This window comes from Dama dama, unplaced genomic scaffold, assembly GCF_033118175.1.
Source record: "Dama dama isolate Ldn47 unplaced genomic scaffold, ASM3311817v1 ptg000094l, whole genome shotgun sequence".
In the NCBI taxonomy this organism is placed as follows: Eukaryota; Metazoa; Chordata; class Mammalia; order Artiodactyla; family Cervidae; genus Dama; species Dama dama.
This window is the reverse complement of record NW_026870909.1, coordinates 2966697-2980187: the sequence shown is the minus strand read 5'-3', so window position 1 is coordinate 2980187 and position 13491 is coordinate 2966697. Positions and strand designations below refer to the sequence as shown.

At 43.3% G+C, this 13491-nt stretch overlaps 1 protein-coding gene across 1 annotated transcript; it reads right to left on the bottom strand.

Moving 5' to 3' along the window:
- Positions 1-11088: 11088 nt before the first annotated feature.
- LOC133053689 (F-box/WD repeat-containing protein 2-like) lies at positions 11089-12695 on the bottom strand. Its single transcript, XM_061138210.1, has one exon. The coding sequence runs from the start codon at positions 12536-12538 to the stop codon at positions 11174-11176; it is 1365 nt and encodes a 454-aa protein (XP_060994193.1). The 5' UTR covers positions 12539-12695; the 3' UTR covers positions 11089-11173.
- Between the last annotated feature and the right edge of the window lie 796 nt (positions 12696-13491).

Here is a 13491-nt window from a genome sequence, read left to right as displayed (position 1 = left end):
GTGGAGAAAAGGGAACCCTCTTACACTGTTGGTGGGAATGCACACTAGTACAGCCCCTATGGAAAACAGTGTGGAGATTTCTTAAAAAACTGGAAATAGAACTGCCATATGACCCAGCAATCCCACTTCTGGGCATACACACTGAGGAAACCAGATCCTCTTATTTTTCAGACCGTTTCAAGCTCCTCATATTTTTTACACCTTTTGAAGCTCTTCATATGTTTCACACCTTTTCAGGCTCTTCATGCTTTTCAAATCCGCTTCATGCTCCTCCTATTTTTCAGACTGTTTCATGCTCCTCATATTTTTGACACCTTTTGGAGCTCTTCATATTTTTCACACTTATTCAAGCTCTTCATGTTTTTCAACACCGCTTCATGCTCCTCCCATTTTTCAGACCGTTTCATACTCCTCATATATTTGACACCTTTTGAAGCTCTTCATATTTTTCACAACTTTTCAGGTTCTTCATGTTTTCAACACCACTTCATGCTCCTCCTATATTTCTGACCGTGTCATGCTCCTCATATTTTTGACATCTTTTGAAGCTCTTCATATTTTTCACGCCTTTTCAGACTCTTCAAGTTTTTTTACACCGCTTCATGCTCCTCCTATTTTTGACATCTTTTGAAGCTCTTCATATATTTCACACCTTTTCAGGGTTTTCATGTTTTTGAACACCGTTTCATGCTCCTCATATTTTTCAGACCATTTCATGCTCCTCATATTTTTGACACCTTTTGAAGCTCTTCATATTTTTCACACCTTTTCAGGCTCTTCATGTTTTCAACACCGTTTCATGCTCCTCCTATTTTTCAGACCGTTTCATGCTCCTCATATTTTTGACACCTTTTGAAGCTCTTCATATTTTTCACACCTTTTCAGGCTCTTCATATTTTTCAACAAGGTTTCATGCTCCTCCTATTTTTCAGACAGTTTCATGCCCCTCATATTTTTGACACCTTTTCAAGCTCTTCACATTTTTCAAACCTTTTCAGGCTGTTCATGTTTTTGAACACCGTTTCTTGCACCTCCTATTTTTCAGACCGTTTCATGCTCCACATATTTTGACTCCTTTTGAAGCTCTTCATATTTTTCACACCTTTTCAGGCTCTTCATGTTTTTCAACACCGCTTCTTGCTCATCCTCTTTTTCAGACCGTTTCATGGCCCTCATATTTTTGACACCTTTTCAAGCTCTTCACATTTTTCACAACTTTTCAGGCTCTTCATGTTTTTGAACAACGTTTCATGCTCCTCCTATTTTTCAGACAGTTTCATGTCCCTCATATTTTTTACACCTTTTCAAGCTCTTCACATTTTTCAAACCTTTTCAGCCTCTTCATGTTTTGAACACCGTTTCATCCTCCTCCTAATTTTCAGACCGTTTCATGCTCCTCATATTTTGACACCTTTTGAAGCTCTTCATATTTTTCACACCTTTTCAGGCTCTTCATATTTTTCAACAAGGTTTCATGCTCCTCCTATATTTCAGACCGTTTAATGCTCCCCATAATTTTGACACCTTTTGAAGCGCTTCATATTTATCACACCTTTTCAGGCTCTTCATGTTTTTCAACACCGCTTTATTTTCCTCCTATTTTTCAGACCGTTTCATGCTCCTCATATTTTTGACACCTTTTGAAGCTCTTCATATTTTTCACACGTTTTCAGGCTCTTCATGTTTTTCACAACCGCTACATGCTCCTCCTATTTTTCACCCGTTTCATGCTCCTTATATTTTTGACACCTTTTGAATCTCTTCATATTTTTCACACGTTTTCAGGCTCTTCATGTTTTTCAACACCACTTCATGCTACTCCTAATTTTCAGAACGTTTCATGCTCCTCCTATTTTTGCCACCTTTTGAATCTCTTCATATATTTCACACCTTTTCAGGCTCTTCATGTTTTTCAACATCAAGTCATGCTCCTCCTATTTTTCTGACCGTTTCATGCTCCTCTTATTTTCACACCATTTGAAGCTCTTCATATTTTTCATACGTTTTCAGGCTCTTCATGTTTTTGACCACCGCTCATGCTCTTCTTATTTTTCAGACCGCTTCATGCTCCTCATTTTTTTGACACCTTTTGAAGCTCTTCCTATTTTTCACACCTTTTCATGCTTTTCATGTTTTTCAACATCGTTTCATGCTCCTCCTATTTTTAAGATCGTTTTTTGCTCCTCACATTTTTGACACCTTTTGAAGCTCCTCCTATTTTCCCACCTTTTCAGGCTCTTCATGTTTTTCAACACCGTTTCATGCTCCTCCTATTTTTCAGACCGCTTCATTCTCCTCCTATTTTTCAAACCGTTTCATGCTCCTCATATTTTTGACACCTTTTGAAGCTCTTCATATTTTTCACACCTTTTCAGGCTCTTCATGTTTTTCAACACCGCTTCATGCTCCTCGCATTTTTCAGACCGTTTCATGCTCCTCATATTTTTCTCACCTTTTGAAGCTCTTCATATTTTTCACACCTTCTCAGGCTCTTCATGTTTTGAGCACAGATTCATGCTCCTCCTATTTTTCAGATCGTTTCATGCTCTTCATGTATTTCACACCTTTTGAAGCTGTTCATATTTTTCACACCTTTTCAGGCTCTTCATGTTTTTGAACACCATTTCATGCTCCTCCTTTTTTCAGACCGTTTCATGCGCCTCCTATCTTTCAGACCGTTTCATGCTCCTCATATTTTTGACACAATTTGAAGCTCTTCATAATTTTCACACCTTTCAGGCTCTTCATGTTTTTCAACACTGCTTCATGCTCCTCCTATTTTTCAGACCGTTTCATGATCCTCATATTTTTGAAACCTTTTGAAGCTCCTCCTATTTTTCACACCTTTTCAGGCTTTTCATGTTTTTCAACACCTCTTCATCCTCCTCCTATTTTTCTGACCGTTTCATGCTCCAACTATTTTTCAGACCGTTTCATGCTCCTCATATTTTTGACACGTTTTGAGGCTCTTCATATATTTCACACCTTTTCAGGCTCTTCATGTTTCTCAGCACCGCTTGATGCTCCTTCTATTTTTCAGACCGTTTCATGTTCCTCATATTTTTGAAATCTTTTGAAGCTCTTCATATTTTTCCCACCTTTTCAGGCTCTTCATGTGTTTCAACACCGTTTCATGCTTCTCCTATTTTTCAGACCGTTTCATGCTCCTCATATTTTTGACACCTTTTGAAGCTCTTGATATTTTTCACACCTTTTCAGGCTCTTCATGTTTCTCAACACCGCTTGATGCTCCTTCTATATTTCAGAGCGTTTCATGTTCCTCATACTTTTGACACCTTTTGAAGCTCTTCATATTTTTCACACCTTTTCAGGCTCTTCATCTTTTTCAAAACCGCTTCATGCTCCTCCTCTTTTCAGACCGTTTCACGCTCCTCATATTTTTGACACGTTTTGAAGCTCTTCATATTTTTCACACCTTTTCAGGCTTTTCATGTTTTGGAACACAGCTTCATGCTCCTCCTATTTTTCAGACCTTTCATGTTCGTCATAATTTTGACACCTTTTGAAGCTCTTCATATTTTTCACACCTTTTCAGGCTCTTCATGTTTTTCAAAGCCACTTCATGCTCCTCCTATTTTTCAGACCGCTTCATGCTCATCTCATTTTTGACACCTTTTGAAGCTCTTCATATTTTTCACACATTTTCAGGCTTTTCATGTTTTTGAACACAGCTTCATGCTCCTCCTATTTTTCAGACCGTTTCATGTTCGTCATAATTTTGACACCTTTTGAAGCTCTTCATATTTTTCACACCTTTTCAGGCTCTTCATGTTTTTACACACTCTTCATAATCCTCCTATTTTTCAGACCGTTTCATTCTCCTCATTTTTTTGAAACCTTTTGAAGCTCTTCATATTTTTTACACCTTTTCATTCTCTTCATGTTTTTCAACACAGCTTCATGCTCCTCCTATTTTTCAGACCGTTTCATGCTCATTTAATTTTTGAGAGCTTTTAAAGCACTTCATATTTTTCACATCTTTTGAAACTCTTCATATTTTTCAACCCTTTTCAGTCTCTTCATGTTTTTCAACACCGCTTCATGCTGCTCCAATTTCTCAGACGGTTTCATGCTCACCTCTTTTTTGACAGCTTTTGAAGCTTTTCATATTTTTCACACCTTTTGAAGCGCTTCATTTTTTGCACACCTTTTAAGCCTCTTCATGTTTTTGAACATTGCTTCATGCTCCTCCTATTTTTCAGACCGTTTCATGCTCTGTCATTTCTGACACCTTTTGAAGCTCTTCATATATTTCACACCTTTTCAGGCTCTTCATTTTTTTCAACACCGCTTCATGCTCATCCTATTTTTCCGAACGTTTCATGCTCCTCTCATTTCTGACACCTTTTGAAGCTCTTCATATTTTTCACACCGATTCAAGCTCTTCATATTTTTCAAACGTTTTCAGGCTCTTCATGTTTTTGAACACTGCTTCTTGCTCCTCTTATTTTTCAGACCGTTTCATACTCCTCATATTTTTACACCTTTTGAAGCTCTTCATAATTTTCACCCCTTTTCAGGCTCTTCATGTTTTTCAACACCGCTTCATGGTCCTCCTATTTTTCAGACCGTTGCATGCTTCTCATAATTTTGACACATTTTGAAGCTCTTCATATGCTTCACACCTTTTCAGGCTCTTCATATTTTTCAACACCGTTTTAAGCTCGTCCCATTTTCTAGACCGTTGCATGCTTCTCATAATTTTGACACATTTTGAAGCTCTTCATATACTTCACACCTTTTCAGGCTCTTCATATTTTTCAACACCGTTTTAAGCTCTTCCCATTTTCTAGACCGTTGATGCTTATCATAATTTTGACACATTTTGAAGCTCTTCATATACTTCACACCTTTTCAGGCTCTTCATGTTTTTACACACCGCTTCATGCTCCTGCTATTTTTCAGACCGTTTCATGCTCCTCTTATTTCTGACACCTTTTGAAGCTCCTCATATATTTCACACCTTTTGAAGCTCTTCATATATTTAACACTTTTTTAGGCTCTTCACGTTTTTCAACTCCACTTCATGCTCCTCCTATTATTCAGACCGTTTCATGCTCCTCATAATTTTGACACATTTTGAAGCTCTTCATATTTTTCACACCTTTTCAGGCTCTTCATGTTTTTCAACACCAATTCATGCTCCTCCTATTTTTCAGACCTTTTTATGCTGCTCATGTATTTCACACCTCTTGACGCTCTGCATATTTTTCACACCTTTTCAGGCTCTTCATGTTTTTGAACACCGCTTGTTGATCCTCCTATTTTTCAGACCGCTTCATTGTCCTCAAATGTTTGACACTTTTTGTAGCTCTTCATATTTTTCACACCATTTCAGGCTGTTCATGGTTTTCTACACCGCTTCATGATCCTCCTATTTTTCAGACCGTTTCATGCTCGTCATACTTTTGACACCTTTTGAAGCTCTTCATGTTTTTGAACACCTTTTCATGCTCCTCCTATATTTCAGAATGTTTCATGCTCCTCATGTATTTCACGCCTTTTGAAGCTGTTCATATTTTTCACACCTTTTGAAGCTCTTCATATTTTTCACATGTTTTCAGGCTCTTCATGTTTTTCAACTCCACTTCATGCTCCTCCAATTTTTCAGACGGATTCATGCTCCTCATATTTTTCACACCTTTTGAAGCTGTTCATATTTTTCACACCTTTTCAGACTCTTCATGTTTTTGAACACCGTTTCATGCTGCTCCTATTTTTCAGACCGTTTCATGCTCCTCATATTTTTGACACCTTTTGAAGCTCTTCATATTTTTCAAACCTTTTCAGGCTGTTCATGTTTCACAACAACGCTTCATGCTCCTCCTATTTTTCACACCTTTTGAAGCTCTTCATATTTTTCACACCTTTTCAGGCTCTTCATGTTTTTGAACACCATTTCATGCTGCTCCTATTTTTCAGACCGTTTCATGCTCCTCATATATTTGACACCTTTTGAAGCTCTACATATTTTACACAACTTGTCAGGCTCTTCAAGTTTTTGAACACTGCTTGATGCTCCTCCTATTTTTCAGACCGTTTAATTTTCCTCATATTTTTAACACCTTTTGAAGCTCTTCATATTTTTCACAGCTTTTCAGGCTCTTCACGATTTTCAACACCGCTTCATGCTCCTCCTATTTTTCAGACCGTTTAATGCTCCTCATGTATTTCACACCTTTTGAAGCTCTGCATATTTTTCACACCTTTTCAGGTTCTTCATGTTTTTCAACACCGCTTCTTGATCCTCCTATTTTTCAGACCGTTTCATGCTCCTCATGTATTTCACACCTTTTGAAGCTTTTCATATTTTTCACACGTTTTAAGCTTTTCATATTTTTCACACCTTTCCAGGCTCTTCATGTTTTTGAACACCGCTTCATGCTCCTCCTATTCTTCAGACCGTTTCATGCTCCTCATATTTTTCACACCTTTTGAAGATCATTATATATTTCACACCTTTTCAGGCACTTCATGTTCTTCAACACCACTTCATGCTCCTCCTATTTTTCAGACCGCTTCATGCTCATCTCATTTTTTACACCTTTTGAAGCTGTTCATATTTTTCTTTTTTTTTTAAATATGCAAAAACACATTTTTATTTGAGTACATTCATGAAGAGTAGAAGTTAGCTGGGTCTCTTAAGCTGCAACCATTAAGTATGTTCACACTAGTCAAGACTGTAACACAAGTTTTAAGCAACTGGGGGAGACTGGATACACACGGAAACGACTTGATAGCAAAACACCTTTTTGCACCGAGCACGGTCCCTCAGCCTCATCAGGCTGAAGGGAGTGGTACAAAGGTAACTGGTAATCCATCTGGTGACTTATCCTGAAAGAAATCCCATTTCCTAGAGCAAGCGCAGGGAGCTGCAGATCAGGACACAGAGGTGGCCGGCAGGCACTTGTGTCGGGAGTGCTAACCTGGCCCCTCTGTCAGACACTGTCTAGGGACTGCAGAATTCTCAAGAGGGTCTTGGTCCCCTCAAACCTTGGCAAGCACCAGCATAAGCAGGTAGGAAGGCTGTGTCGGGGACGGACCTGGGGCCTCTCCCCTACGCTGACAACCCCGTGGCGCTGAAGGAAAGCAGAGAGTGCGCCCTGGCGCAGGCTGCCTCCCAGGGCAGCAGTCTGACTACACGCTTCCCTACAGGCAACGGCAAGCGGTTCGGATGCCAGGGCCCGGCAGAGGCCCAGACGAGGAGGCATGGAGAGCCAGATGTGAGACGGTGGAGAGACCCATCTCTAGGCACCCCAGAAGTCGGGGCAACCACCACGGCTTCAGGGGTTGGCTGGGTTTGGCCAAAGTAACGCATCAAGCTGGGCTCCTCTCCTTAGCCGCTTCTGTTCAGCTGAAACGCCTCACCTGACAGCAACGATTTCTGCATGACTAACATAATACTGTTTGCAAAAGTACTTCTTTTCTCCCTAAGATGTTTTACAAATGCAGAGCACTCAACATTCTCCCGAGAGCAAACACTAGCATGATCACATGACCCTCACTCATGTTTTCCTGAGCACTCCCAATGGCCAGAACAGAGTAACTTTGAACTAGGAAAAAGGAAGTGCACACCTTAAAACCGAATAGCAACATTCCCTTTCCTCCACTTAAAAGCTATTCAAACATGTGTACTTCCTGTGGGATTTGTTCAAAGTCAAGCCCCTCCCCTGGAGGAAGTCTTTCTTCCTACTTCTCTGATAGGTCTAAGATGTCAGGTGAAACCCAGCTGTTGACATCACTTATTATATTCTTCAAATAATGGGGTTTGCTGTGGGGGGGGGGGAACCAGCTTCCTTTGGAATGGGAACCAAGTCTGCTGAAACCTCACACCCCCTCAGCTCTCTCGGACCCCATCCTCTCCCCAGAGCCCCAAGTTCTTATGAGTCCCTCCAGAGACCTGAGCTGACAGCCACCCCACCTTCTACCACACCAGGGTTACTGGAGAAATCCAATGCTCGGGAAGAAAGATGGAGTCTATCTGTTCATGACCTAAGAATTTTTCAGAAATGAGAATACTCACAAAAGAAGCAGCAAAGGCAAATCCCTAGCCTCTGAGCTACGGAAGCAGAAGTCAGTGTCCGGGAAAGAGCGCCCCCAACTCTGTGAAAGGAGCCTGAGTTACCCCTATCCACTGTGCTCAACTCCCCACCTCGCTTTATTCTTTTCCAAAGGATGGGTCGGTTTTCCATTTTTATAGAAGTTGTTGTTGTTTAGTCACTAAGTCGTGTCCAACTCTTTGCCACACCATGGACTGCATGCAGCACGCCAGGCTCCTCCTCTGTCCTCCACTATCTCCCAGAGTTTGCTCAAATTCATGTCCACTGAGTCAGTGATGCTATCAAACTATCTCTTCAGCCCCCTTCTCCTTTTGCCTTCAATCTTTCTCAACATCAGGGTCTTCTCTTAATGAGTTGCCTCTTTGCATCAGGTGGCCAAAGAATTGGAGCCTCAGCTTCAGCATCAGTCCTTTCAGTGAATATTCAGGGTTGATTTCCTTTAGGATTGATTGATCTCCTGGCTGTCCAAGGGACTTCAAGAGTCTTCTCCATCACCACAATTCAAAAGCATCAGTTCTTTGGTGCTCAGCCTTATTTATGGTCCAACTCTCACATCTGTACATGACTACTGGAAAAACCGTGGCTCTGACTCTATGGACCGCAACACTATACGAAGAGGGATGAAGGCAGGGCTCTGAGCACCGAGGTCAGAATCAGCTGCGCCACCTCGGTGGTAACCTTGGTACTCGCCACTGAAAACCGAAAGGAGACGGGGCCTGCCATACAAGCTTTAGGTCTGTCATTTCAAAGTTTCCCCACAGATGACTACATAATCGCGTGGTCTTTAAAGCAACTGGATGTATGTCGGAAGGTGAGGTGGGACTACGGATGATCATTAGACCTGTGATCTCAGTTTCATGTTCCAGGTGGATGAAAATGAGAAAAGTCATTTCCCCTCACCGTGGCCCAAAGCCTCCTGGGTTTCCTGAGAAGTAGATTCCAGCTTTGAACCTAGTCCCATTTCTTAAAAGGACCAAGCAGCACTCACCCACAGAAATCAATGTGAGATGGATTTGGGGTATGAAGATCTTGTTCTTTCACCTGATTTCCTCAGAGTCTCGGCATGGATATTACCTAAATCCATCCTTGGGAGCAACCGTCAGTTCTCATAAACCCTGACTTTGCAGCATTTGGAGGTCTGTTGTCAGGCTCTAGGGTGATAGGATTTGGGAGTGTGGTGTTCCCCCTGTACTTTGAATCATTCTCAGCTCTACCAGCAACCCTTTTCCTACCTGAAAAATGGGTTAATATCAAAGTTAACAAGAAGAAAGAATCCCTCATATTCCCAGGCAGGGCCTCCCACTCAGGCTCCAGCTCTTAAATTCATCTTCTAACTATTAATACTTTCCTGCAGGTCCGTGACTGAAACGCCCCCTCCTCACTCCTCTGTCACACAACTGGGAACTCTTAAATTCTTCCCAACACTCGTTCCCTAGACTGTCTCCCTAATGTTTGTGACAATTACATTAAAACACCGCCACTGTCGAATCACAGCCTCGCCTACTCTGCAGGAATGAGAAGGTGGGGAATGTGAACTGGCAGCCTGCAGACTCGCTTCGTTTATTAGCCCACTGCATTTCACATGATCTCCAAGTCATTGTCCACATTTTTAAAATTAGGAAATTATAAACACAATTCTGGAGGCCTAGCTCCACCTGACACATCAGAAGGCCTGTGCAACGCTGGGCTTCCTCCCGCGTGGCAGGCAGGGCTCTGAAACCGCCCGTCAGAGGAGCGTCCCCTGGTACAGCTCCATCCTGCCCGGAGGGCGGCGCTCACCTATGCTCTCTGCATGGCTCCCCGGGCCTGTGAGTTTGCAAACCCCAATCTAGCGCAAGTCCTTCACTTTCAACAGAAAGTTAGCCTGCCTGAGGCAACCCATCAAGAGAGAGACAGCGGAGGACGGAGCGTCAGGGTCAGGGACCTCTCCCTCTGAACTGGCACACCCTGCCTCTCCAGAGAACCCCAACTCCTCTCAGCACTTCTTCCACCAACTGCATACAGTTTTTAAAGCAGACTATGTTAACATTTTCCACATTCCCTTTTATCCATTCTTTTTTTTTTGCATGTTTGATTTCCTTATAGATGACAACTTTGTATCAGTGGTTTCATTTATAGATGATCTCCAAGATCATCATGCCAAGAAACAACGAATTAGCAATCGGACAAAACTGAAGCATCAACTTTTGCACAGCTCGGCAGACACAGGACCAGAAAGAATCCCAGAAATCAAATGACAGCCTAACAACTAGCTATACAGACACAGAAAACGGGGCCAGAGAACTGCACTCCTGGGCTGCGGGGCTCCTAGGGAACAGAGCCAGGCTTCAGTCTGCCAGCTTGGCGCCTTCCACTGAACCGTGTCCCCTCTACGCAGTCATGGAGGTGGCAGGTGACCCAGCCAGCTTGTTCCACAGAAACAAAGACTACAGAACTTCGTGCATCTCAGACACGGCCGACCTTGGCTCTGACAAGAATGAGGGCTTAAAACGTGTCACAAACCATCAATCTATAGAACTGGATTTGCACTGAAGACACATTTTCTTTAGAACTGGTATTTGGTGGAGAGCATGAATGTCACAGAACTTGGTGGTCTTTATAACACGGGTCGTTATAAAAGCTAAGCCCCATGTGAGAAAAGTTGCTGTAACAACATCATAGCACCTTTGCTTCAATTTCAAAAGAGAAAAAGGCAATGGTAAAAAGCTTTAATAATAGACTGTGTTTTTATAGGCAACCAATTAGCAGATTAATGAGCCATTTAAATTTCTTTACTTAAAACCAATATTCAAGAAAGATGAACCCCAGATGCAGCCTCTCACACGGACCCACATAACTAAGGACAAATAAATGATGAACCCCAGACGAAGCCTCTCACACTGACCACAAACTAGGAACACATGAAGCCAACGGTGCGCCCCGTCAGCGTGCTGCGGTGTGTGTCCACAAGACGAGCCCCCCGCCCCGAGCCCCGGCCCCGGCAAACAGATAGTGATTGTGCACTGCGCGATGATGCCGTGAGGTGAGAACTTTGGTTCATGCAGGTGGCTGCCAGGGGCCGTGCGCCAGGGCCGCAGCCCCGGCGCCCCACGTCAGCCGTGCTGCTTCCACAGCACCAGGTGGATGCTGTGGTCGGGCATGCTGGTGGCGAAGACCAGGCCCGTGTCGTTGTGCCCGTCCAGTCCGTTCAGCCAGGACGCTTCACCCGCCAGGAAGCTGGAGCCCCTCTTGGACTTCCTATACTCGGGGAGAGGCCAGCGGCTAATCAGGCTCTCTGTCCGCAAGTCCAGGATATACAGGTAGCGGTTGTCAAACAGCAGGGCAAAGATGTCTCCAAAGCCAAGCAAGGCCAGGTTTGCTATCTCCGGAGTCTTGATGACCCTGAGAATATCATAACTGGCGAAGTCCCACTGGTAGAGGCCCAGTGCCGAACTACAGACAATGTATTTGCCATCAAAATGAAGTCTTGGCTGCAGGCAGATACTTCTATCCTCAGAGACAGACAACGTCTTTAAGCACTTACAGTTAATTTCTCTCCCAATTGGCCAAATCTTGATCTCATATTTGTCTGCACTTAAGAGGATGTAGTCTCCAGGGCTGTGCAAGAGAGACTTGACTTTGCACTTCTGCAAGACCACCTTGGTGACCCATTCTGTGTGCCCGGTGAGAGTGTTCAGGCATGTCCCAGCAGATAAAGCCCATACTTTCACGGTGAAGTCTGCAGAGCCACTCACCAAGACGTCCAGTTCGTCGTTGTAGTCAACACTAAACACCGCCCCCGTGTGCCCCCGGAAGTGCTGGGTCCTGGCTCCGGAGCTCCATTCCCAGCAGGCCACGGTGTTGTCAAAGGAGCCTGTCACAAGCTTCTGCTCATCAAACTTCACCGCAGCACAAGTGTGCGTCTGGATGCCATAAACACACTGCCCTGTGCTCACATCCCACAGTTTTGCAGACAAGTCATCTGACCCTGTACACAGAAGTCCATCTTTGTAGTAAAGTGCATACACTCTGGCACTGTGTCCAATTAAAGATGAGGTCTCAAAGGCTTCATGGTCCTCCAGTTGCTTCATTCTCAAAATAGCCTTCAAATAAACCTTCTTCCAGTGCAAAGCGTCCTGAACAGAATCATCTATCTGCCAGCCCAAATTTTTACAGGCGGTCTGCCACACCTCTGTACAGGCACTTATCACCTTATTCCACTGTTTAGAGACGAGGCAGCACGTGAGTAAAGTCTGAGGGTCGAGCCATTTTAACAAATAAAAACTGAGCTCCAGGGGAAGGAGTGTGAGGAAGTCCCGCTTGAGCAGAGTCTCCAGGTTATTGGAGAGGTGTCTGAGCTGGACTGCCCCACTCAGACTAATCAGGTGATCCAGAGTTTCATTTTTCTGCAAGTCCGTCAGAGAAAGAAATGTAACAGAAATGTTATCAAGCCATGTCTCAAAGTCCTTTCTCTCCATAAGGTTATGGAAAAATTTACCTGAGCGAGCGCCCCAGGGCCCGGGACCTCGCGCCGGGCTCACACCAACTAGGCGCGCTCGGGCCGCCAGAGCCTCCCAGCGGCCAGGTCCGCTCCGCAGCCATGGCGCCTGGACCGGCGGCCGCCGCTCTGGGTCCGCAGCCTCTCAGGGGAGCGGCTTCCGGTGCTCTGAAGCTGTTCATATTTTTCACACCTTTTGAAGCTCTTCATATTTTTCACACGTTTTCAGGCTCTTCATGTTTTTGAACACCGCTTCATGCTCCTCCTATTTTTCAGACCGTTTCTAGCTCCTCATGTATTTCACACCTTTTGAAGCTCTTCATATTTTTCACACGTTTTCAGGCTCTTCATGTTTTTCAACTCCACTTCATGCTCCTCCTATTTATCCGACCGATTCATGCTCCTCAAATTTTTGACACGTTTTGAAGCTCTTCATATTTTTCACAACTTTTCAGGCTCTTCATGTATTTCAACACCGTTTCATGCTCCTCCTATTTTCAGACCGTATCATGCTCCTCATGTATTTTACACCTTTTGAAGCTCTTCATATTTTTCACACCTTTTCAGCCTCTTCATGATTTTGACCACCGATTCATGCTCCTTCTATTTTTCAACCCATTTCATGCTACTCATATTTTTGACACCTTTTGAAGCTCTTCATATTTTTCACACCTTTTCAGGCTCTTCATGTTTTAGAACACCGCTTCATGCTCCTCCTATTTTTCAGACCGTTTCATGCTCCTCTTATTTTTCACACATTTTGAAGCTCTTCATATTTTTCACAATTTTTCAGGCTCTTCATGTTTTTGAACACCGCTTCATGCTCCTCCTATTTTTCAGACCGTTTCTAGCTCCTCATGTATTTCACACCTTTTGAAGCTCTTCATATTTTTCACACGTTTTCAGGCTCTTCATGTTTTTCAACTCCACTTC

Bases quoted from the DNA above. Each gene is read 5' to 3' on its own strand.
- LOC133053689 (XM_061138210.1), bottom strand. From the start codon at position 12,538: ATGGAGAGAAAGGACTTTGAGACATGGCTTGATAACATTTCTGTTACA.